We start from the raw sequence: 22978 nt of genomic DNA, 5'->3' as shown, positions 1-22978 counted from the left end.
AAGTGAAGAATAAGGTGAAATGCACTAAACACATGCTTCCACCTGCTCCTCTTCACAATTCCATGGTGGTTGTACATTTTTGGACAGAGTGCACTATTGTTTATACAACAGAAGTGTATTTTGTCTTTTCTATTAGACCAAACATATAAAAACTCAGTGTGAATTAGAAAATCTTCATTTCCAGAAGCCTCTAGCACATAACATAGAGAGGGAACGAAAGCTGAAGCTGCTTAACTGTCCCTAATCTGTGTGTATTGGGAACAGAATGATACGAAAACCAGCTTCTTAAAACAAGATTTATTGGCACAAACATACATGTTACAAATGTCTATGATATTCTTGGAAAATATGTTCACCACTTCAAAAAAATCACTGTCCACAGAAAAGTACAGTAATATCAAACTTTGTAAGTCATCACAATTTTAGCATCAAAATGCATGCATTCATCTTTTATAAATGAAATTCCACTGACCTCCAGGTAAAGCACTTTAAGAAATCTCCTGGTCTCCACAACATTATTTTTCCTCTCCAGATAGCTCCAATAAGATGTAAATCGAGTGTTTTCCATAGAGGCACAAATCACAACTCCTTGCTCAGCACAGCCGAGACTGAGGTGAGAGATGCTGTTCTCAGCACAGGCTTTCAGGTCCTTTCCGAGTGCACTACTACAGAGCTTAACACTCCTGTGTGGCCTTTGAAAGAATGCAATTAGAAATTTGGTCTGGAGTTTGGGTTTTTAAAAGGGCAACTGAAAACTTATTTCTCACTATTCCTATTACATGAAATAAAGCTCGAAGAATTACAAGGAAAGAGGTAGAAGAAAGGCTTTTGTTTTGCATTGCCATTCCATCAGCATTTGAAAGAAGGATGGCATTGCCAAGGTGACTTGTGAGAAGAAAGAGTAATCTCAGTACATCCTTGGTGCCAGTCTAGGTTTTGCCACTGACCTCAGAGTACAGAACAAGACTTACCAGATGTCCTGAATCTGTCCTATTCTCAGCTTCAGTGTCAGAGAAGCAGGCTCACATACACAGAGGGGAGAGAATGCACTGATTTCCTCAGTGTGATCAGATGGCTCAGTCCAATGTCAATAAGAAACAAAAAGTTCTTGATGTCAATGGAAGTTCTTTGAAAAATGGGGTTGCACTTACTCCCACTAGATCTGAATTTGACTCTAATCAGTTCAGTGCACAACAGAAAAAAAAGGCAAAAATATAAACCACATATACTTATGAAGGTGGATACTGCACTTTTATCACCATTGGGAAGGCTGAGAACATATTCAATGGCAGAATTTTCTGTGGAATCCCCAGCCTTGGAGATTTTCAAAACTCATCAAGACAAACCCTGTGCAACCTGATCCAACCTCAAAGGTGGCCCTGCTTTGAGCAGGACATTGGACCAGGCAAACTGCCAGGGGTCTTTCTCTACCTAATCTTTCTATCATTCAGTGGAAAGGCTTTTCCTTTCCTGAATTAGGACACAGCACTGATTCTATATCAGACCTGGATTTAGTAAGGCAAAATGAGGGTGGGTTTTTATTGTGTTAAACAGAGAATAGAAATTCACTATATGCTTAAGCACATATGGAACTCACTTCCAGAACAGGGCATGCCTTGCTCCTCACTCGAGGCTGGCAAGTGTGAAATACCACAGTGCTGAATTGATTACATAGCACCTCCAGAGGCTGCTCTTCTGTGTCAAGACTCCAGCATGTGTCATTAAGGAAAATACTAATTAGCTGGCTATGAACTAATTTCCTGCAATGAGTATAACAAGGTTATAATAAGAGTTCATATACTGCCACTTAGAAAACTTTTTATGCTGCAAAACAAACTAAAGGTTGCTCAAAGTACATACTGGCTACGTTTAACCTCTTTCATATTTGGGAAGAGGCAAATGCCTGTCTACGTATATAAGCACTTCTTTCAGAAAGGGGGAGGAAAAAAGAATAGGAGTCATCAAAGAAAAATTTAACCTCTACAACAGTTGGTGTTTTCCCCCTCAGAATGTATTTTTGCAACAGATAAAGCACGTTTTCAAGTCCTGCTCATGAGTAGGAGGCACTAATTTCTAATCTTTCAGTGATGCTGATAAGTGTAAAGTGACTAATATTTTACCACGTATGTGGTTGGGGGATGGAGGACTTTTCATTTACAAGACAAAATAATGATGTTTTTCATGACAAGTAGTAGGCTATCTGTAATATTTTATTGTGCAGACCTGTGACTGTGTCATAGCAACACTAGCATTTTACTGTTTGGGAAAAAAGCAAATGTAACATAGATTGAAGTAAGCATTTTTAATGAGAAAAAAATATTCTTTCATCTATAATTAGGCTTTGGAAGCTAATTATTTGACCATTTGTTTAGGTGCTAATTCCTTAAATAATAGTTAAATAAAGTAATGGTTAAACTCTATACCCATGGTCTTTACCATACATTTCTACTTGTATTCAGAATATTTTTTTCCCTTTAAGCTTCATGAAAGACTGACCTTGCATTATTTAGTAGCTTGCTAGTGGCGTGGTAGACACAATGACCACTGAATTTTTGGTGTCAGCCAAGACTACTTTCACTAATAAAGAAATTGTTGCAAACTTTCAGGTCAATACTATAAAAATTAATAGCTAAACTTCTGAAAAAAATAAAGTTTATGCATTGTGCATCTATGAATTTGTAGCTCCATTACGTGCAGTATCTCAATCACTGATCTTACAAAGAAAATAACTGCAGCTGCCATTATTTGCTCTGTCTTTAAACAAACCTGTAATGTATCAGGGGGAGAAACTGATTTAATTCTTTTAAACTTTTCATTACAGAAAGCTTGGACCACCACCATGTGTTCACATACACATGACAGGAATGTAGTGGACTCAGCAAAGTCATTTTCTGTCCTCTGCTTAGACCATTTATTGGTGGACAAGCGTAAATACCAGAGTGGAATGAGGGTAAGCAAAATAATCATGCTGTGTCAAAAAGATTCCATTGCAGAGACCTGTAGAACAAAGTGGGCACTTGGGGTGTATTGTTACTGCACCAAGTGCTCTGAAGTCCTGTTTGACTGAAGTCCTTGACCACTTCTGCAGCATGTCTTTGGATACTCCAATGGCACTCTAAGCAAAATGGCATTCTCTGCAAAAAATGTTAGATCATCCTTCCTGCATATATCTCCTGCATTTTCAAGGAAAAAAACCTTAACCATCTGTCATAGTTCATTTTAAGTAGGCAAATTTACTTCAATAGATGAGCACCTCTTAATTTTAACATACAAAAGGTGGTCTTAGGTAGAGCCACTTATAAAAGGAGTTTTCTGAATGTTGGCTACATTTCACTTAAACCATTTTCCAATTTACTATATTGTCATTACCACACTATCCTTATTTGCTGTTTCCTCTCTTTTCAACAAATTTGATGAAATTATTGTTACAAGAAGTGTTAAATACATTTAATTAAAATTCCAGTAATACAATTTAAAGTAGTGGAGTAAAAATGCTGTTTCTTACAGCCAGCAACCTTCTTTTGTATCACGTAATTTTGAACCAAATTAAGACCCAGGAGGCATATTCTGCCTCCAGTGTTCTTGTCCAGAGAGTGAAGGCTGGTTTGAGGACAGCAGGGCATTATGGGGAAGAGATTCTGCTCCATTCAAGGCCTACCTGAGCTTGGACTGAGCTCAACAATAAGAATGTGGCAGAAGACAGGGAGTCAACTGAGAGGGCAGAACAATCCTGGCCCCAATATACCATGTTCCAAACACACTACACTCCAAAAACATGAAGGCTTTCTAAGAGAACAGAGAGAGACTTGAATAATGAAGAAACCAGACACTGTGAGAAGAGCTAAAGAATGGAGAAGGTTTTTTTTCCTAACTGTCTTTGTTGTTTTATATGATATTTTCTCTTGGAGAACAAGTACTTTGCCCTTTTAAACTTATAGCACATGGCTTCTTTGGTTGAATAGAGTGTTATGTATGAACCACGAGGCTGTATTCATGTTTTAAACCAGTACAGGTTATGGGTTTTGCTTTGGAGAGTTAGCAGATGTGATACAGTCATGACAGAATGAGGTTACTGCAGGAATGACTCATTGTTGAATAATCAAGTGTTTACTCCACCAAAACTGCATGTAACCAGACTGCCACAGTTTTTCTGCTTTATTGCAAGATGTAGCTTTTAAATGTCAATGCATCAAAAAGGAAGGTAAACTCCTTGGGTGGCTCAGATATCTTTTTATGCATGTGTTTAAAGGCAGAGAGTCTTATGGTTCTCAATGGAGAAAAAAAGCTATTGAGCACATCAATTTTGACACATATTAATGAACAGAGGAAGGGAAGCCAGCTGAAGAAAACAAAATCCTTTCCTGAAGTGGAATAGAGGAGTATTTCTGAAGGAGACCAGATGCAGAAAGAACAGTTAATGTAAGGTTCTGGTTTGATTGTTTCATACATCCCAACCTAGTATTCCTCCTGAAAATAATGTTACCATTTGAGAAACCTTCAGCCAATCATTTCTCTAGCTCCAATTCATTTTTTTCAAACTACTTTCTTCAGCCTTTTTTGTTTTGTTTTTAAAGAAGGCTATTGGAGGGTGCTTGTGCTTTGTCTTCCATGAAGAAACACATACTCAAATGTATCTTGTCTGGCAAGAGGGGCCTAAATCAGGTGAGAGGAAGAACTGGCTGGAAGAGCATCTCAGTCTTCTGACTACAGTGGGCCCAAAGGTTATGATCTGTTACGGGTCTAAAGTTCAGGTCAAGACAAAATCCAGAGCAAAGAGACTTTGGTCTCTTTGAAGCCTTTCTCCAATACTCACTGTGTACATTGGGAGGAAGCCCAGTGCCTTATATGGCTGCTGGTTTAGCCTTCTTCCCTGTTTAAAGGGCAGGAGAAGCAGGACTGAGATCTAAATCCTGGATCATACCCAAGTACTCTCTAGTTTATTTGTGACGGTCTGGCACTAACATATGGAATCACGGTGCTGTCATTAAAAAATAATAGATTATACATATTCCCACTCTGTGGATAACGTCCCATGGAATAGAGAAAAATTCACTCTGTAAAACATGAGAGTTGAGTAACATCTGAGCTTCTAAAAGTTCCTGAAATTTGAGTCTGCTGTGGTAGATGCACATCTCCATTTTGCAGGTATGCTCTAATACTGATGTCAAGTCAGGAACTTGCTCTTAAGAGCTAAAATCCATTGTATTCAGACAAGAAGTAGTCCAGCTGTTCATAAAATTAAAGTTATGTGAAGCCCTGTCAGAGGAGCAGTGACAGAAATGAGACACAGAAATGGTAGAATTTCAAAAGGTCTTGCTACTCATACAAAACCAGCAGATTGTGGCTGTTCTAATTCATTCCTTGCACAGTTAATACTGTCCTGTTCTTCCATCACTGTGAGTGTTTAAGTCACTTATTGCAGATCACTATTTAAAAAGAAAAAACCCCAAACAATTATTTTACTTGTCTGAACTGTTCCAGGGCTAACCTCATCCAGGTTCCAATAGAATGAAAGTGCCAGCTTTAAAAATACAACTGACTGCATTTCTAAATCAATTCTTGCCTTACAAACCCTAGGTTAGAGTCAGAATCTTTATCAGATTCTCCCATCCTCCTTCTAATAGTATTGGATTACGTTGGACTATGTTGGATTGACTGTGCTGTTACATAATGTTGTCAAGTGAAAATCAGGTCAAGTACCTCGTATGGGTTCCACACTACGTTCTCCTGCCAAGTTCTGTGTAACAATGTTTGTAGGTTTAAAGCCACGTCTATGTTACTGCAAGGTAAGCTAAATTAGAGAGAAAGTGCAATGCCCAAGCAGGACCTCACTAGCCTGTGCACAGTGGATGCAAACAGCACATCCTCAAGCTCAGGTGCTGACATAGGATCGTTGCCAAGCCAAACAGCAGCCATGGTACAGGCACTGACCAGCTCCCAACCACCTCCTTTCAGCAGTGCTGTGTCTGAATGGCAGCTCATGCTGTACAGCATCCCAGATGTGTACAGCTGGATGGCCCAGAAAGCAGAGGAAGTGCTTCTTAAAAGGATGGAATATGCAAATCTAAAGCAATGTCAAACTCTGGCTGAAGCTATCAAAAGCATTGCTTTCAACCAGAGGAGTCTTCAGTTCAGTCCCCAAAGTGGCAGTCAGAAACCAGTGCCCTTGGAGTCCTCTGAGGGTTTGCTGGGGAGTCACTAAAAGGAAGCCTTTTTGTGACTTTTTAACCAGCCCAAGGTGAGAGCCTGGGCAGTATTTAGTGATGAAGGGCAGCAGTTGAAATTCTACCCAGTAATTGAAATTCTAATCAATGCTGACTGAACAAGAATGAGTTAAACTTTTCATGGAAAATTTACTATTACAGGTAGGCAGTTGTAACTGCACATTTTAAATGCAGAGGCAGTGAGTAGAAAGCAATCAATCCTGGCTTCAACACACATAAGATCTCCAACTGTGTTTATATAGATTGTCCTCTGCATCAGTCTACACATATGTGATGCTGTTGCACAACCTATGACCCTGAACAGTCCTATATTACCATATGCTCCTTGATGAAGATTTAACCCTCTCCAGGAGCAGTACAGCTCTGGGTCTGTGTTTCAGGGAAGGACACACTTGTTCATGATCCCTGGTCTGAATCAGAAAGGTTACATGGTTTATCTTACCAATTGCAACCAACCACTACAGCACAACTAGTAGCAAATATTGAGCATTCATGAGCACACTATGTGCACCAACTTCAAAGAGTTAAACATATTAATTTAGCATATTTCATTAGCAATCAGGAGGAAACAGTCTCTTCACAAACATTTTACAACCCCCCAGAGGGTAGGTTTCTTGACTGGGTTCTTCCTTGCAAATTCTCACTAAGGTTTAGGAGTCATCCTCGTTAGTTACAGTTTTGTGAGATAATGAGTACACCTGCCACAACCATCTCCACTCTCACCTAAAGCTCCTACTTGGATTATTAACTTTCTTCATCTACATTAGCTAGGAGGATGTAAGCTTTGCATCCTTGTAGCACTTTCACCACAGTTTCATTTGGGAACTTTGCATCTTTGTAGCTAGAGGATTCAAACTCAGGATGTGTATTTGCAGCCCTATCATCCCAGTAGTCAGTTCGGGCTCTCAGAGGAGAAGGAACATCTACATTAAGGCTCTAAATCAGCCTGAAACCTTACTGATTGTACCAGCTCCAGTGAAAGCTGTCTTTATCTCATGCATCCTTTCAGTAGAGAAGCCCTGTGAGGATTAACCCATGCTCAACATGGGTATGGGTGGCAGGACTCACCCTTAGGAGAAAATTCTTTCATATCAGCTGTCCAATTATCTTAGTAGTTTAAAAGGTTTCCTGAAGTTGGATGGCTTATTCCTCTTCCAGTGAAGCCTCAATGATACACAGTACTCAGCTGTGTCACCTCATAGTGTCAGGTCCTTCATGACAGCCAAGTTTTCTGTCTGGCCCATGAGGATTTCAGAATTGTTTCTGTGCTTACCCAGCTGAAGGACTGAAGTGAACAGCCACGGAGTCCGGTGGCACATTAGTAACTCTGAACCTTCACTTTCATTAAGACTCTGGCCACTTACTACTTAATGACACAAAACAGTGCATGTGACTATGAAGTAATAAATACATAGGGAAAAATGCAATTGAAAGCTTTCAATTGATCATTGTTTATTCTCTCTTCAAAATTCTGCTTAAGCACAATTTGTATATAGATTCACTGCAACAAACAGGTCTGGGGCTCTATATTTTTAATCTAAACCCTATCAAGAGAGAGACTCCAAGGTGGAAATATTTACACTACTATTATCACCATTTCTATTCCCTAATTAAATTGCAGACAAAAAACCCCTCAACCTACCAAATTATTTATATTTTATTCTATGAATTATTTTTAGAAATTCTGAAGGAGTTACCCTAAAAAGACCCTTTCTGAATTGCCTGGCTCAAAATTTGATAATTCATTTTTAGTTTGGTTAACTATGATTGAGCTATTCAGTGTTTTAAAAAGATAAACCCCCAAGAAATTCACAAAAGCATACAAGAACTTTCTCTTAAGCCACAATATATAATTTCTTTTAATTACATCAAATGTTAGTTTAAACTAATTGAGTATGATAGGTATCTCAGCTGAGCACTTTACAAAGATGACACTATAGTTTATGAACTATACACACACACACACAAAATCAATTTTTTAAAAGCCTATTAACACCACCACTTTGAACAGTGTTTCTTTGCCTTCCTCTTCTCCAGGAAAGCTTTGCTAGGCACCTTCCCTTTCTCAGCCTCTCTCTACTATTCCCCCATACCTTCTTCTTCCTGATTTTTGAACGATCCTCACAGCAGGGACCATTCTGCACACTGGTGCAGAGGGAGCTTCCTACAGCTGTGCTGGGAAGCCACCAACACCACCAAAGCTGTTCATGTGGTTTAAGTCAGGGCCTAACTATTGGGGTTTGGCATTCACGGGAGTCCCATGAAGCCTGACAAACAGTGCCTTGAGTTTTTAGCAAGAGTCTGTATCTTAGTCATTGATGATGCTTGTGTTATCATTTTTACACTTCACTTGGATTTTCCAAGATTGTACTAGCTAATGCTTTTTAGTTGTTGTAGAGTTTTCCTTCTGGCTTTCATATTGAGGCCATCTTGGTTGTTCGGAACACCATAAGGTGTTTTCCATAAGGAAAAATTTAAATCCATGGAAGATAATAAACTAGTCTTATTTACTTTCTGCAGGCAATGGTTTTAGACTTGGATACTACAACTAATCTCAAAAAATCTGTGTTTGGTTAGCTAAGCTGAACTATGATATCTTACATGAATACTCGCAGGTATCACTCTCTTCAGTGGGAGTAGCAGATACTTCCTCAAAAAGTTACATCTGACAATGGATTTTGCCATCCAACTTTAGGTGCTCAGATTGAGAAGGCCCTAATGTTTGCTGCAACCTCAGGTTTGGGTCCAATGCACCTGACAGTGTCCCTTTAAGCAGGAGCTTCCCCATAACTGTATTCTCTGATTCTGAGATGTTTTAGGATGCTTTTCATATACTACAGTTTCTGAAGGTCAGTGCATACACATTTTAAGACACAGTGATAAGACAGTGTATGGAACTACTTGGCAGTATTTAGCTGGTACAGTTTCTTGTGGAAACAACAGAATTCCAAAATACACCACACTGAATGCTTATGGGTTATTACAAGCAAAAATCCCAAGACACCAGGAATTAAAAAGCGGAGTTCAACAAAGGAACACTGATATTGTCAGTTGATATGAACAAAGTTGTGCCAAGTCTTCCTTCTTTGTTTTTTCAAGTGGAGAAATAAACTGGGAAACAAAGCAGAAGGAAAGAAAGATTAAAAAAAAAAAAAAGACAAAACCCAACAGTTATTACAGAGTTACTGTTGTGCTTTATCTTACAGAAGTGTGCGATGTCAGAGAATTGCAAACATCTTTAGCAGATCTTAGTTAAAAGAGCGTAACACATCTTACACACAATATTCCTTCCTAGGGGAAATGGGGATGCTTCTCCCATGTCAGAAGGAGTTTGGAGGGGAAACTGCAGTGGAAAGCAGGGGAGACTGTGGCTCAAAAGACAGAAAGGGCAAGGACAGACAGTGATGGTAGCTGCCATCATCAGCTCCAGCAACACCTGCAATGCCATGGGTTGTGTGTCTGCTTTTCCAGGGCCCCACTGCCAGGATGGTAGAAAGCCTGGCTTGGGCCATTTCACCACACATGGTAGCTCACTGCTGTGAGGAATGGCTCAGTTTATCTACCATAGCCAGCCCTGCATAGAGGGTATGATCTTGTTCCCATTCAAATCAGGGACTGGAAAAGTCATGCAGGACTTGTCTCTGACAGCACTTGGATGCTTGATGTCTGTAGGATTTAAACATATACTTGAGAGCTACTGTAAATAAATACAGCATTGAGTTCAATACACAGAGTCCTTCCTGAAGCTGCAACCTTTAGGCACTATTACAGAAGAATCAAATAGACTGGAAAAAGAACTTGAGGTCCAGATACATTTAAATCTCACTGACCTTGCACTAGATCTCACTGTGGTGAGCCATGACCTGGGTTTAATGATGAAACCCAAGCTAACCCATGTCAAACCTGCTGTTTCTTAACTTACCAGGACAGGCATCCAACATTTAAAACAAGGAGGGAAACTATATTATTACTTATATATAATTTCAGTCTTAGCTTCTAAGGAGGAATTATGAGCTATCTTGACTGGTTTTTACTTTCTTGTTAAGATACTCACAGTGGTCAGTGATGAGTATATACACAGCAATTAGTTCAATGGCTGCACACCTGTCTTTCCAGGTTGCTGCTCTAGACTGCAGAACAAAGGCCCATCTTTCTCTTGAAGCCAGTTGCCTTCAGTACCCAGTTAATATAGTTAATTAATATGTAACCATTTCCCATTCTTGCTGTATCAGTGTTATGAAACCCTAGAATTATTCTGGGTCACTCTGGTGCCAGCATTCATAAGACTAATAAACTGTCACATGTATCTCATTGCATTTAGTCATGTTTACAGGTGATTCTGTAAGCCTTCTTTAGAGAAGCAAGAGGAAAATGGAAACACCCTGAATACAAGGCATGTAATCTGAGAGTTGGGAATTAACTCACATCCACAGTGCTGGTGAATCCCTTCTGGGTTACTAGCTGGATTGTCTAACTCAAGAAATCTTCCTCTTAGGAGTTAATGCAATATTCCAGTTATGTCACATAACAGCTGTTGCTAATACAGAGGTTACATAAATGAAATGTTCAATTACTGTCATTACAAGATCCCTGGGTCCCAACCAGCATGACTGCTATTATTCATTCATAGCTAACTTTCCTGTAACAAATATGTGGAATGAGATATCTTTTGAGAAAATAAATCAGTAAGACTTTGGGCCATCTTTTAACAACATTTTAGGCATTCAAGATACAAAGGGATCCTCAGAAGCACTCTAACATCTCAAATTCCAGCTGATTTGGTGGGAACTAGGCACCTACACACTTTAAAAAATTCATCAGATGCCTGTTTGCCTGTGGGGCTTCACCCTCCTTTTAAGGCATGAGGTAATTCAAATATTACTGTTCTCAGTAGAAAACACAGGACTGTGGCCCTCATTGTAATGAAAGGAAGATCTCTGAGACTGCATAAAAATTTATATAAAACATAAAAGGGAAGTCTTTAATCCTAGGAAAAGTTATGTAACATACTAATGTAAAAAAACATTAAATGTCAACAAATTCTGCCTATATGTGTCCAGAGAGTTTGCAGTAATTCTTACTATAAAAGCACGATACTAGAAGGGAAATTTCACAAATTAATCAGTTTAAATATTTTATATCCATTTTTTTGGTTTGATTTAGTTTTTAATATAGCAGCATTTCTTAAATCACAAGCTACTGAGATCATAAATGAAAGAGAAAATTAATTACTCACTTATAATTATAATGAGAATGACTGCGCATACTACACCAAGGATGATCATCATCTAGAAAAAGAAAGTTATAGGAAAGAAAAAGAGAAAGTCAGGTTTTCACATGAAAGACATTAACCCCTCAATTTTTTTGCTTTTACTTAGTGACTCATTCCTCATACTTTTAATTCTTGAAAAGACTCACTGTAACAGACTGTTGAGGCCCCAAAGTTAGTGTCAGTTTGAAGAACAGCTGACCACCAGCAATGGTCATAAGCCTCTTTTCAAAGCTAGTCAGTTCTTGCCTGTCAGCTGAAGATGCAGTGACCAACCTCATCCATTTCCAGCAGTAAAGAAAAAGTACGTTTCCAAAGTAAAACAACTCCAAAGGTGATTTAAGTGACTGGATTCACACATGGCATGTACCACTTTATACCAGAGTAACTGGATCACTCTTCCCCAGGTTCCCCGTGGCAGGGCAGAGGCAGCTGGAGATGTCTAATGCCTCCCAGCTACTGGTGCTGCTCTGTGTACTTGTGCTGTTGGGAGAGGAAGCCCATGCTAACCAGCATGGTTTCCAGCATGTTCTCCTGGAAATCACTCATGGCAAAGCAGAAGTCTGCTCCCACAGGAACAGGTACATCAGAGGCAGCTGTGCACAGACCACACCAGCACTGAGCTGTGTGGGGTAGAGGCCCCCACAGAGACTTGCTGAATGCTAACGAGGCCACCAGGGATGCTGCAGTCCAGGTGCCATTATTACCCCAGTGAGAATGGAAAGACCGAAACCCCACAAACCTAAGCATGGCAAATCAAGGCCTCCATTCTTCCTAATATGTGTCTGAAGGACAGAGCCAGCCGTTGGCTTGCAGGAGATTTTTTTTATTACTTCCCTCTCCTTCCAGAGTTTGTGAGCCAGAGGAAGGACAGGGGGATTCTGTTTGTCAGGGTAAAGCAAGAAGGGATAATGAGGAAAGGAGAATGAGAGTAGGTTTGAAGGTCTATGTAGTGTAGGTCATTGTGGGAACTGCAGTCACATGGGTGAACCTCACTCAAAATCTGTGCCTGTAGCTCCCAGAAGCCCTGCTTCCTGCACTGGGCAGCAGGTGGAAGAGGCCCAGAGGAACTGCTCACATGAAATTCTAACCTAGGTCCTCTTATTCCTGGAGTGTTTGTGCATGTAGTTTACCCAGAATATTTTGCCTTGTTTTACCCTTTATAGCACTGTGGATTGAAGAGACAAAGCAGACAACAGACTGGCAAGGGATACATGTGGGATTCTCCCCTGGGAAAAGGTGGGTTTATGTGGGTGGACACGAGTAGTCAGCAGCAAAGATTGAAGAGAAATGGAAATGGAGCTGAAATTTTGTCACAGTGTTAATGTTGGTGGTGCATAAGTAGAAAGAAGCAAGGGTATGGGATCTTGGATGAGTAAGAGGAGCTGAAGTTTGTGGGTCCAGAAAACACAAATACTGGAGGAGATCTGAAAAAGCAAGGAAGAGTGAGATTCCCTCTGCTCTTGGGAAAGGCTAAGACTTTGAAGACAGCAGAGAAGGTTGATGAAAGTCCTGCTCTATCCTAATTGGCCCCTCTTTATAAAATACTGTCATTTCCTTACTTCTCACAGCAGTTTGTGAAACCAAGTTAGTTTTTTTTTTTAATTTGGTTTACCATCCTAATGGAAGATCCAGAGGTTGATGATCTCCCACAAGGACAAAGCTTCTTTTCTTCCAGTACTAGAATTCACTGCACCTGCTCAGGTTTTATCATTCACACAGGGAACGTGAACTGACATGGAATGCTTTCCCATCCCTATCTGCAGGCACTGACTGAAGCATCGAAATTTGTATCTACATTTTATATACTGCAGAATTTTTAGGGTCCAGTAAAAATCAAAGTTGCTTGATTTATGGAGCCTAGAGGGCAAGGCATGTCTTTCTCCCTTTGACAAAAAGAGATGACTCAGAGATGCCATCCTGCAGGCAAATGAATTAAATGCAAGTGAAAGTATTTCTGCCATGAAGTGATTCTCAACAAGAATTTATATTCTTTACCTTGCAATTTTTCCACCAGTATTTTCTCTTCAGTTTGGCTGCACTGGTTTCAAACTGTGAGGCACCTGCTTGCAAGGCATCTGCCCGGTTGTCAAGCTCTGAAAGCTTCTGGTCTCTCTCTAGCACCTTGTCCACGTTCATCCTCATGATGTCGACCACCTGCAAGGGAACAGCCTCACATGAGATCCCACACAGAGGAAAGCTGAAGGTATGACATATCATACCAAAACCAGCCATTTGCCATTATATGTGGTGGCAATTACCTGGGCAGTGCCCCAAACCCCTGCCTATGGAAACAACAGTGAGCACAAGATGAGCACAGCTACACTGCTCAGGTGTGATATAAAGAGACATCATGAAATACTGGAGTCAGATCCTTTAAAGTTTTTGATTTCTTTTGGCCAACAAATATAGATACAAAAACCTGACAGAGACCAGTACCTCTATACTACAATTTGGTTGACTTCACTAAGAACAAACCATTATTTTCCTTATATATTTAATATCTTCCTTACCTGAACTAGTGAAATTGGCTAGATAAAGGCCACTCTAAAGGGAACTGTATGCATTTCCTCACCAAGGAATTTACTCATTCTGCAGATCTTTCAGGCAAGATGATTTCCCGGCCATAATTTGAAGTCCTGCTTGAAAGCGGAGGAGCAGAATATTTTACCTGAGACAATTCAGCCTGAAGTGTAGCAGGAGCTTATCCCACCTCACTGGCCAGCCTCAGCAAACAAAGCATGCACAGCCAGGACACAATATTTTATACACTGAGTTAGATGAAAATCCTCTTCTAGCAAGACAATAATTCTAAATGGAAATCCTTTAGAAATTCATCACTAATGCAAATGTTAGACAGTATAACAATCTCAGTAAAGTTGTGTCCAATCATTCTAGCAGTGAATAAGTCTGTTGGTCTCTTACTTCTATGCTGTCATAAGGAATTCCATGTTATTTTTATCTCATATAATTTAACTATTACCTGCAAAAATCCAGAATTAAAAAGATACATTATTCAAATACAGTGAGATGAAAACTGGTAGTGAAAGAAACTTCAAAAGGACCAGCAGAGGGTTAAATGCTGTTTGAAAACTCAAAAGTTTTGTTTCACTTTTCTACCAAACCTAAAACAAAATCAAGTGTTTTGGTCAATCCAAATTTTCTTACTTGCTTTTCCAAACTAAAATCTTCCAAACATTTAACTTCATATCAAATTAAAGAACAAATTGTATTAATTTCTCAGCTAGCATTTTGCTGTTTGTCTAGAATAAAACCATGATCGGGGCCTTAGAAGATGTCTAGAGAAATCAGAGGGGAAAACCCAGCATGGACATAGCTGCAATACAGTATCAGCACTGATACAGGATTAGAAATGCCAGTCATTTTATTAACAGCAAGAATATTCTCTGAAGCACAGTGGCGATGGTATTGCCGTTTCAGGCTGTGTGCGCCACACTCCTCCGTGGTGTCTGGTGCCACCTACAGATGACTTTCCCACAAGACATGGAAGAAAAAACCAGGAAATATCTAGGAAGGTCAAAGCAACGTTTACAGATCGGACTCTTAGGTATTATAAACCAGCTGCACAATTCTCTGACAAATCTACCTCTGAAAAGTCAAAGGTTGTCTCTGTGAAACAGTCTGTGAGATCAGTGTCTAACCTTTAGGAACATGGGAACACATTAAAAGAGCTGGTTCCACTATGATACATCCTCCTAACCTGACTGACTGGGAGGAATTCCCAAACTGGCACCAATGCCCACATTTATTCTGCAGAACTGTTACTGGTACAAGGATGTTTATACTCAGAATCTCACTTGTACTACCTGGCTCCTCATAAATACCATCTTTGATAAACCTCATTTCCCAGATCCACTGCCTTCAGACGAGTGTTGCTGGATCATGGAGAAGAGCATCTTAGAGAAAAAAAATAACCACAGCAACACTCTTGTGGTGAGCAACAGATCACTTGGAGCCACTTACCTCATCCACCTGGGCTTGTGTCTGCTGCAGCCGTTTGTTGCTTGACACATTGGTAGCAGGAGAAGGCCCTGCAGCCCCGGCACTGGTGGGACCTTGAGTAGGAGCTGGAGCAGACCTAGATCAAAACCAGAGAATATAAGTGACTGAGACCATCTTTACTTGTTCACTACCCCTTTCCTGGAACAGGTAAAAAGTACCTATCTCTTAAAAGAACTTTTCCATTGTTTCAACCCATGTTTTCTGTTCCTGGATCACAACCCTCCTGTTCAATTCCTTCTCATACCACAATCAGCTTTTACACTGTTTCTTAATAGGACTATATCAAACTCTTCCTCTCCCTTGCTGCCTTTTAAAATAGCAAACAATTCAGAGTATCTACCCTAAGTTAGGCCAATGGCCAAACTGATCACAGGCCTGACTAGCAGGGCAGAGCTTATGGCTCGCTAAGGAAATACACTTAGCATTTTGTGTTAATGTTATATGAGCCAGGGCTGTGACCCTGTATTTCTTCTCAGTGTGCTGAGTGAAGCACTCCCCTGCTCTTTGTGTTTGGCTGGAAGTTAACTAAGTAAAGATAAACAAAAGCAGGGGAGAAAGAATTAGAGGAGGCAATGGGGGTGAGAATTGCACACAGCATGGGGTTAGTCATCTCTGGCATTGGTGGTCACCAAATGCCACCAGAGCAGCTGTCCAGGCTTGAGCATCTGCCACAGACCCTAGGCAAATATTTGTAGCAATGCTGTGAACAGAGCCCTGGTCTCCTGCACATCAGCTCTTTTCTTAAGCATCCACATTGACTTTCCCCAGCTTGCTATATAACAAAAGACAAAACAAAGGTTCCTTAAAATCCAAGAACTGACTCGATCTGTCTCAGAGTATGAGTTAGTACAGACAAATCAACCTGCTGGCCTGAACACCATTTTTCACACCCACACTTTAATCTGTGAAACCTGCCTCTCCTTCCAAGGGACCGCTGTCACTTGTTCCTGCAGAGAAATAAAACCTTTCCTGAAGCTGCAGAGGAAATCCCTAAGCACGTGAACTGAAAAGTATCACCAAATCCCACTCATGCATTCACAATGCCTTCCCTTAGTGACAGACTGAGAGAACACAGTGTTTCTCTGTGAATCATTCCCTTTTACATCCTGGGGTCTGATTATTGCTGCTGGAATTATGGCCTCATTAATACACTGTCGAAGTGCTGAGGGGCACTAAAGTAGTTCCCCAAAGGTACCTTAAGCTGCAGAATTCAGTTTGACAGCATCACCTGAGGGCTGAGATCCCTGTGGATAACACTGACCCTCAGAGGCTCCCAGAGATGGAGCAGCTGTTTGCAGACCTGCAGCTCTGCTGTAACTTACACTTCACTTTTTAACTGCAAGTGAGAATGACCTTATCAAGCTTTAGTTGCAAGAAAAGAAACGGAGCCATCATCATTTGAGGACCCATCTATTTAAAAACATAAAAACCAGATGCTGCTGCCACCTGCAATGGAATCACTCCATCAATGGCCATGGGCCAGCATCCCAACAGGATTTATTGAGTTGTTGCAAAGGATCAGAATCTGACTAAAATATATATCACATACAATGCAAAACAAGACTTCCCTGGAGCATCAACAAATTCAAAGGGAGTTCCTGGTACAACAACAGAGCTAAAATTGAAATTGTAAAACTTTGCAGTTAAGTACATAAATGGGCATTTTCCCAATCAAAACAAGCAGAATTTTTTCACTACTACAAAAGTTAAGAGAGCTCCTCTCTTGAGCTATGCATTGTTGGCATCCTAGAGACTACAGAACATGTGAGAAGTGTTTTTCCCTGCCATATAGGTTTGCTGTAAGCATAGCTTATAAAAGCAGAGGTGTTCTTGGTCAAAGCTAGGAGATAACTCAAAAGTTCTGCCATGTACCTTTTCTGCCCGGTAACTGTCATCTTTTTTTTGCCCTTCCAATCTACCCTTAAAATGGTTTGGCATACAGTAGACAATTCCTAGTTTGTTCTCTTCCAGCATCCTTGCTGCCATCTAACTTAGTTTCAATTGCATTTCCTGGGGCATTTCCTGCATGAGGGAGGAAGGGATGGGAAAACCAGTGTGTTTTTACAGCTGCCCTGCTCATCCAGCAGGAGTTACTGTAACTAGCAAAGAGATGACAATCTTTATGCTAAGGCACAGCAAGCTTGTAATTAACATACCCATCTTAATTAATTACCTAAAATCTAATTCAAGAGTAACCAGAGCTACGTGCTGCCTGCAGTGCAGAGCTATGCTTTCCAAACCTTGTGTCTCTGGAATTGTGCTCTCCTTACACAGTAACAGCAGCTGCCTCACTCATGGCCCTGTGGGTCAGAGCAATGAGCAGAAGGCACTCACCAAAAGAGTGTGCTGACGTGGCTCCAGTCCCACACAAGCATCCAAATAAGAGTTTGTCTTTGAACCTAAGTTTTCTAGTAAAGAAAGGAACTGAAGGTCTACATCACTTGAAAGCATAGACACTCTCTGTTATATCTTAGTACCAAAATTCTAGAATGAAAGTCCAACCTGCATTTGCATAATTCTTCCTACATTTACATAATTCTTCTATTATTGCCTCTGTACCATGTTGTATCAACTTATAATTTCTCAGAAGCTTTATTCAAAGAAATTTATGCAGAACATTATCACTATGTTGGAGAAGCTTCCTTTTGAAATACATGAAGCATCACAACTTTAAAATATAATTTCTCATAGTCTGGCATGATTTTGGGGAGCTACAAAAGAATGCAAAATCTATATAAAAGCTCCATCACTGGGCCCCTAGTCATCAGATCTCTGTACTTTTATTTTTAGGAAAAGGAAAAAAAATTACTGTTGATGTTGAGAATCTTCATTCCCAAGAACAGGTCAAATTAATTTTGAAAGGGGAACAAAATTCTATTACTCTTGGTGAAAAAGAGTATAAATCCCTAGCAAATAGTCTTAAATGGTAACCACTCTGTGATGTCAGAGCACTGGAGTAAACTCTGGGAGAGTGCCAAGTACACTCACTGCAGGACAACTGCACTACTTGCCCAGAGCCTCAGCAGCTGGGTTGTTTTTTATAAAACATTAGTTATACCTTCAGTCCCCACAATGCCAGATTGTGCCTCAGTTAGCACATGAGCAATCTGACTGAAAGCAGGTGCTGGACCTGTGTATCTATGCAGCAACCTTGGAAGAAACATTTAGGGACTATCCTAGTGATTCAGCAAAATGGTCTCAGCTGACTCAGACATCCTCAGTTCTTCTAATTGGGCCTGAAACTAGTAGGTCAAAATCATGACTAAGAGATTTGTCATCTCACCTGGATATTTTGGAAGCAATTTACTGCTTAGCTCTGACAATTAAAGGGAGCTTCAACTCTAATTAAGATAGAAGTGGAGATATCCAGTGTTACTGCCTTGCATTTCAGCACTGGCTGAAAGAACATTAAGGATGATTGTGTATCTAATATTTTGGGAAACTGCCTGACATATACTTTCATTTTTGTTCATATGTGTGAGCTACACAGGAGAAATTATTTTCTTAGTCAGGCTAGGGAAGGGAGATGCATGATGCAAACACCAGGAGGATGCCAGGACACCACTGCGGCTTTGGTACAGTTTACACTGGGACCTCCATGGCTGCTTTCAGCATTTTCTTTTATCCAAAGTGCTTTTTAAAGCCTCCAGCTACAGGACCTAATCTCTTCAAAGTCTTTATCCTAACAACACTGCAATAAGCCAAGGAAAAGCTATTATCCCTCATATGGCTGGGAAACAGGTACAGGGAGATTAAGTGACTTGCTCAGTGGCACAGAAAGCCTGTGGCAAAGCAGCCCAGCCCTTTTCATTGCCATCCTTCTGCTCCTCTGTTCTTCAACTATTGACTTGAGTGAAAGCTCACAACCTATTTCTGATAGCAAGAGTTATTTTCTACCCCTCAGATTTAGATAGTGAGAAACATAGCTGAAGCTTATAGCACGAGGAAAGTGAGAATTACATCAGACGGCTCTAGCTGGTGTCAGCTGGCAAAGCTCAGGGGAGGTGTGGAGGACCAAGGATCACAATGGGAATGATTTCAGGAATGAAAAAAGATATACAGTGATTGAAAGGACTTCATTATATGGACTTTACAGTTATCATGTGTTTATAAATATATACATTGTAAGATTTCCCCTACAGTTGTAACTGCCCAGGCATGCCTCGTGGTGCTCGCTTCCCTCCTTCCCTCTCTGACTGGCTGAAGAAGCTGCAGAGAGGAGACAGCTACGCCCTTTCCTTCCCCGGTTCCTCCCTCTTCGCCTGAGTCCCTATCCCTATTCATTTCCCTGGTTGTCTGTCTCATGCTCCACCCCATTTTCTGGTGCATTCCAAGCCAGAGCTCATAAAACCCTTGTGCAGCCCCATTAAAGGAGCATTGCATTGCAACCTCAAACCTCCTCGGACCCCTTTGTGCAGTGCTGCAGCCCTTCTCTCCTCCCCTACGGCCCGTGGCAGGGAGGGCAGTGCATGTGCATCAATGCAGCAGCAGATCTGACTAATGATCCCTATAAAAAGTGAAATGAAGGAGGCAATTTTCTATGAACTCCACTGTGATTCCTCTTTCCTCAAACCCTTTCCCTGTTGTTCAAATAAAACATAAAATTTCACTGCTTTCCTTTTTTTTTTTTTTTTTACTGTTCAGGTATCATATTTATGTAGTAAATATTTACTGTTGTGACTTATGTATATTTAAAACACCATTCTTCCATGTGGACCCCTTCAAAAGGCATCTAACCCATTTGGGCTTCACTTTGTAAGTGGAGTTTGACAGTCTGTTGCTTCAAAGGAATTTGAAAAATACACCAAAACCCACCTGTTTAACTGTAAAATAAATCAGAACACTTCCATAGCTTTGTACTCTTGAGATTTAACTCTAAAACAATTATTAAAATTAGCTACAAATGCAAATTCATACATTTTTTCGGGACTAAGGATGTCAGTGGAGATCCTGGACATAAGAGTAGCTGTAGAAACAAACCCCTTTCCCAGTGTCCCTGGTGCCAAGAGTGTTCATCTGTGAATTGAGATGCAGTGGAAAGCTTTGAGGCAGGGAGGATCTCTAAGGAAATAAAGGAGCTCTGTAGCCCTGGGGGTTTGCTGTTAGTTCTGAACTTGCTTTGTTTATTCCTATGCAGTAACAGCTAAACCAATTTTCCCACTGATAATTTGCAAAGGGGGACTTTTCCTGATAATACTTAGAGTCTTCTGCATCCTGGAGGAATTTGCTAGTTCCTAGTTTTCTGTTAATCTGATTCTACTTCACGGGGTTTTATTTCTGTAGTAGGTCAGTTTAGCCAACATTAGCAAAAAAGCTTTCTTAACAATCAGTTTGGCTACATAAGGTTTGCCACAGTCCTACCAAAATCCAGTCTAACTGAACTGGACAGAGTAAAATTCAGTGCTAGGCTACTCACATCATCTCAAAGCCATCTCTCAAAGAAATTGATACCTTTGCTATTTAAGATTCTGGGCCTTCCAGACTTGAGTGCTTAACTGTACAAACTTAACAGTACATGCCTACCACAGCTGTGTGTGGACAGTCATGTTTGGGTTTGTGTCTCGAAATCAAGAGATATTAGCTATCCATCCCAGCACCTCTTACCAAATTTTTTGATTTTCCCCATAGTGAAATGGGATAGTGTCAAATGGCAGGTCCTGTTACTCTCTCAAAACCACACACTAATTCTGTCAGGAAAGGTTTAGGGAAACTTCTAACACCTGCTTAAAATAAATTTTCTTCAGAATTTGGTTCTCATTCTTCTTACAAGTACAAAGTGATGTTCTCTGCCTGTAAGGTGAGAGGACTTTTCAAAAGACAACCCTGGCTAGAGAGCATGACTTCCCAGTTCCAAAATAGATGTACTCAGTAGGAGAATGTGCTTTTTAGTTCTGTTGCCCACATAATTTATGTATTTCAGATTTCTAGTTCATCTTCCTCCCTTCGGTTATTAACTAGCCTGTTTTAATAGGCTGAGTTTTATCCTTGTTTTCATTCTACTAATCTCACTTTCACAGGGGAATAAAAAAAAAGCTGTTCAATAGGAGTAAAGAAAGCCATGATATCATAAAACTGGTTAGGCTGAGAAGATAATTAGCTTATTGACAGGGGAGTATCACTGCTGGGCTAGTGGACATTTGCATACTGGGGCTGGAGGGATTTTCAGACTACAGAAAGATGTTTTCAGCCCTCAGATCTCACAGAGAGAGCAGAACTGGATCCCAAAAAGAGCAAACAGGCTTCCTTCACTCCAAGGGAAGCATCACTGCTTGAACAGAGATGTTGTTCTTAACTGTGCTTTTCAGTGTTCTATCTGAGCACTTCAGTGTTCAGTGAAAATGTGACTATTGACAAGTAAATGGCTACAGACTTAAACTTAGGCTCATTCTATTCTATGACTATCAAATTTCAAATGATTTCTCATGCTATTTGTAATAACTGGGTAGCAATGAGTAATAGTGAATTGGTGGTAGGAAAAAACCCCCACATATAAAAGGAATTAGCATTTGAGGTGTCTTAATTTTGTGAAGAAAGTTCTACTTTGAACATATTTGTGTTCCCAAATGTGATTTTCATTTACTACCAACAATACTCTATGAGGACTCTCCCTTAATATCAAATATTTACTCTGATCACCAGCCAAAGAATAATACTCTACATTTAATGTCCTGGGACCACATTTAATTAAATATTCCCACCAGTTTATTAGGACTGCATTAACCATCTGGTGTGCTAAATATGCACACAAAGGAAAAACAGAGGAACCTTAAGACATCATCTTTAGTTTGATCAACATTTCTTAAGTTAGAAAAAACTGACTGATTTACCTTCCCCAGTATCTTCTATTCAAGCCAACTGAATATTGCTTACAAAGCCACAAACACCTGAATTCTGAATCATGCCAATTAGTCCAGCCAGATTATTTTTGTGACAAACATAAGAATTTTCCAGAAAAAGTTACATTATTTCCATAATTTCTCTAAATTTTAGCCTTCAGAACAACCAGTTGTGGAGACTCAGGGTTTCAGCTAGTCAAAAAAGTAACACAAGGCAGGATTCCTTCTCTGAAATACCAACACTACAGATTTTTTCAAATCCCTTTTCCCCTTGCTGTCATCCTTTGCAAAGTCTGTGGCTTAAGATAAAGTCAGCTCAATGCAGGCATGTTGCTTCATGTGTTAACCACTGCTCATGTTTTGCAGAGTAGTCCATAGATTTGCTTGAAAGATGATTAAGGGTTAGACAACTGAGAGTGTCAGTGTTCACATTTTATCTTCACAAATTAAAACCTCAGAGCTCTGTTATAGAAGCCAAGGACCTCACATATCCCACTGTGAAGTGATTGCTGATTCAATAAAGCACCTGCCCATACAAACCAGTTCTGCCATGCCTTTCCATCCCAGCTGACCAGTCTCATGTTCACATTTAACTGGACAAAGGAAGGTTCAACAAAATGGTATGG

The 22978-nt window shown here is 40.2% G+C and overlaps 1 protein-coding gene across 1 annotated transcript in view; it reads right to left on the bottom strand.

The window, feature by feature from the left end:
- Nucleotides 1-282: 282 nt before the first annotated feature.
- Nucleotides 283-22978, bottom strand: part of LOC135419781 (vesicle-associated membrane protein 2-like) — a 51060-nt gene continuing 28364 nt past the window's right edge. The window contains exons 2-5 of the mRNA XM_064666609.1: nucleotides 15478-15592; nucleotides 13492-13650; nucleotides 11461-11512; nucleotides 283-9335 (exon numbers count right to left, since the gene is read on the bottom strand). Of these exons, the coding sequence (XP_064522679.1) occupies nucleotides 9319-9335; nucleotides 11461-11512; nucleotides 13492-13650; nucleotides 15478-15592 (343 nt within the window). The 3' untranslated portion in view covers nucleotides 283-9318. The remainder of the gene's footprint in view (nucleotides 9336-11460; nucleotides 11513-13491; nucleotides 13651-15477; nucleotides 15593-22978) is intronic.

This window comes from Pseudopipra pipra, chromosome 10 (genome assembly GCF_036250125.1).
Source record: "Pseudopipra pipra isolate bDixPip1 chromosome 10, bDixPip1.hap1, whole genome shotgun sequence".
Lineage (NCBI taxonomy): Eukaryota > Metazoa > Chordata > Aves > Passeriformes > Pipridae > Pseudopipra > Pseudopipra pipra.
Note: the sequence above shows the minus strand (reverse complement) of the source record. Positions and strands in the feature narration are given on the sequence as shown.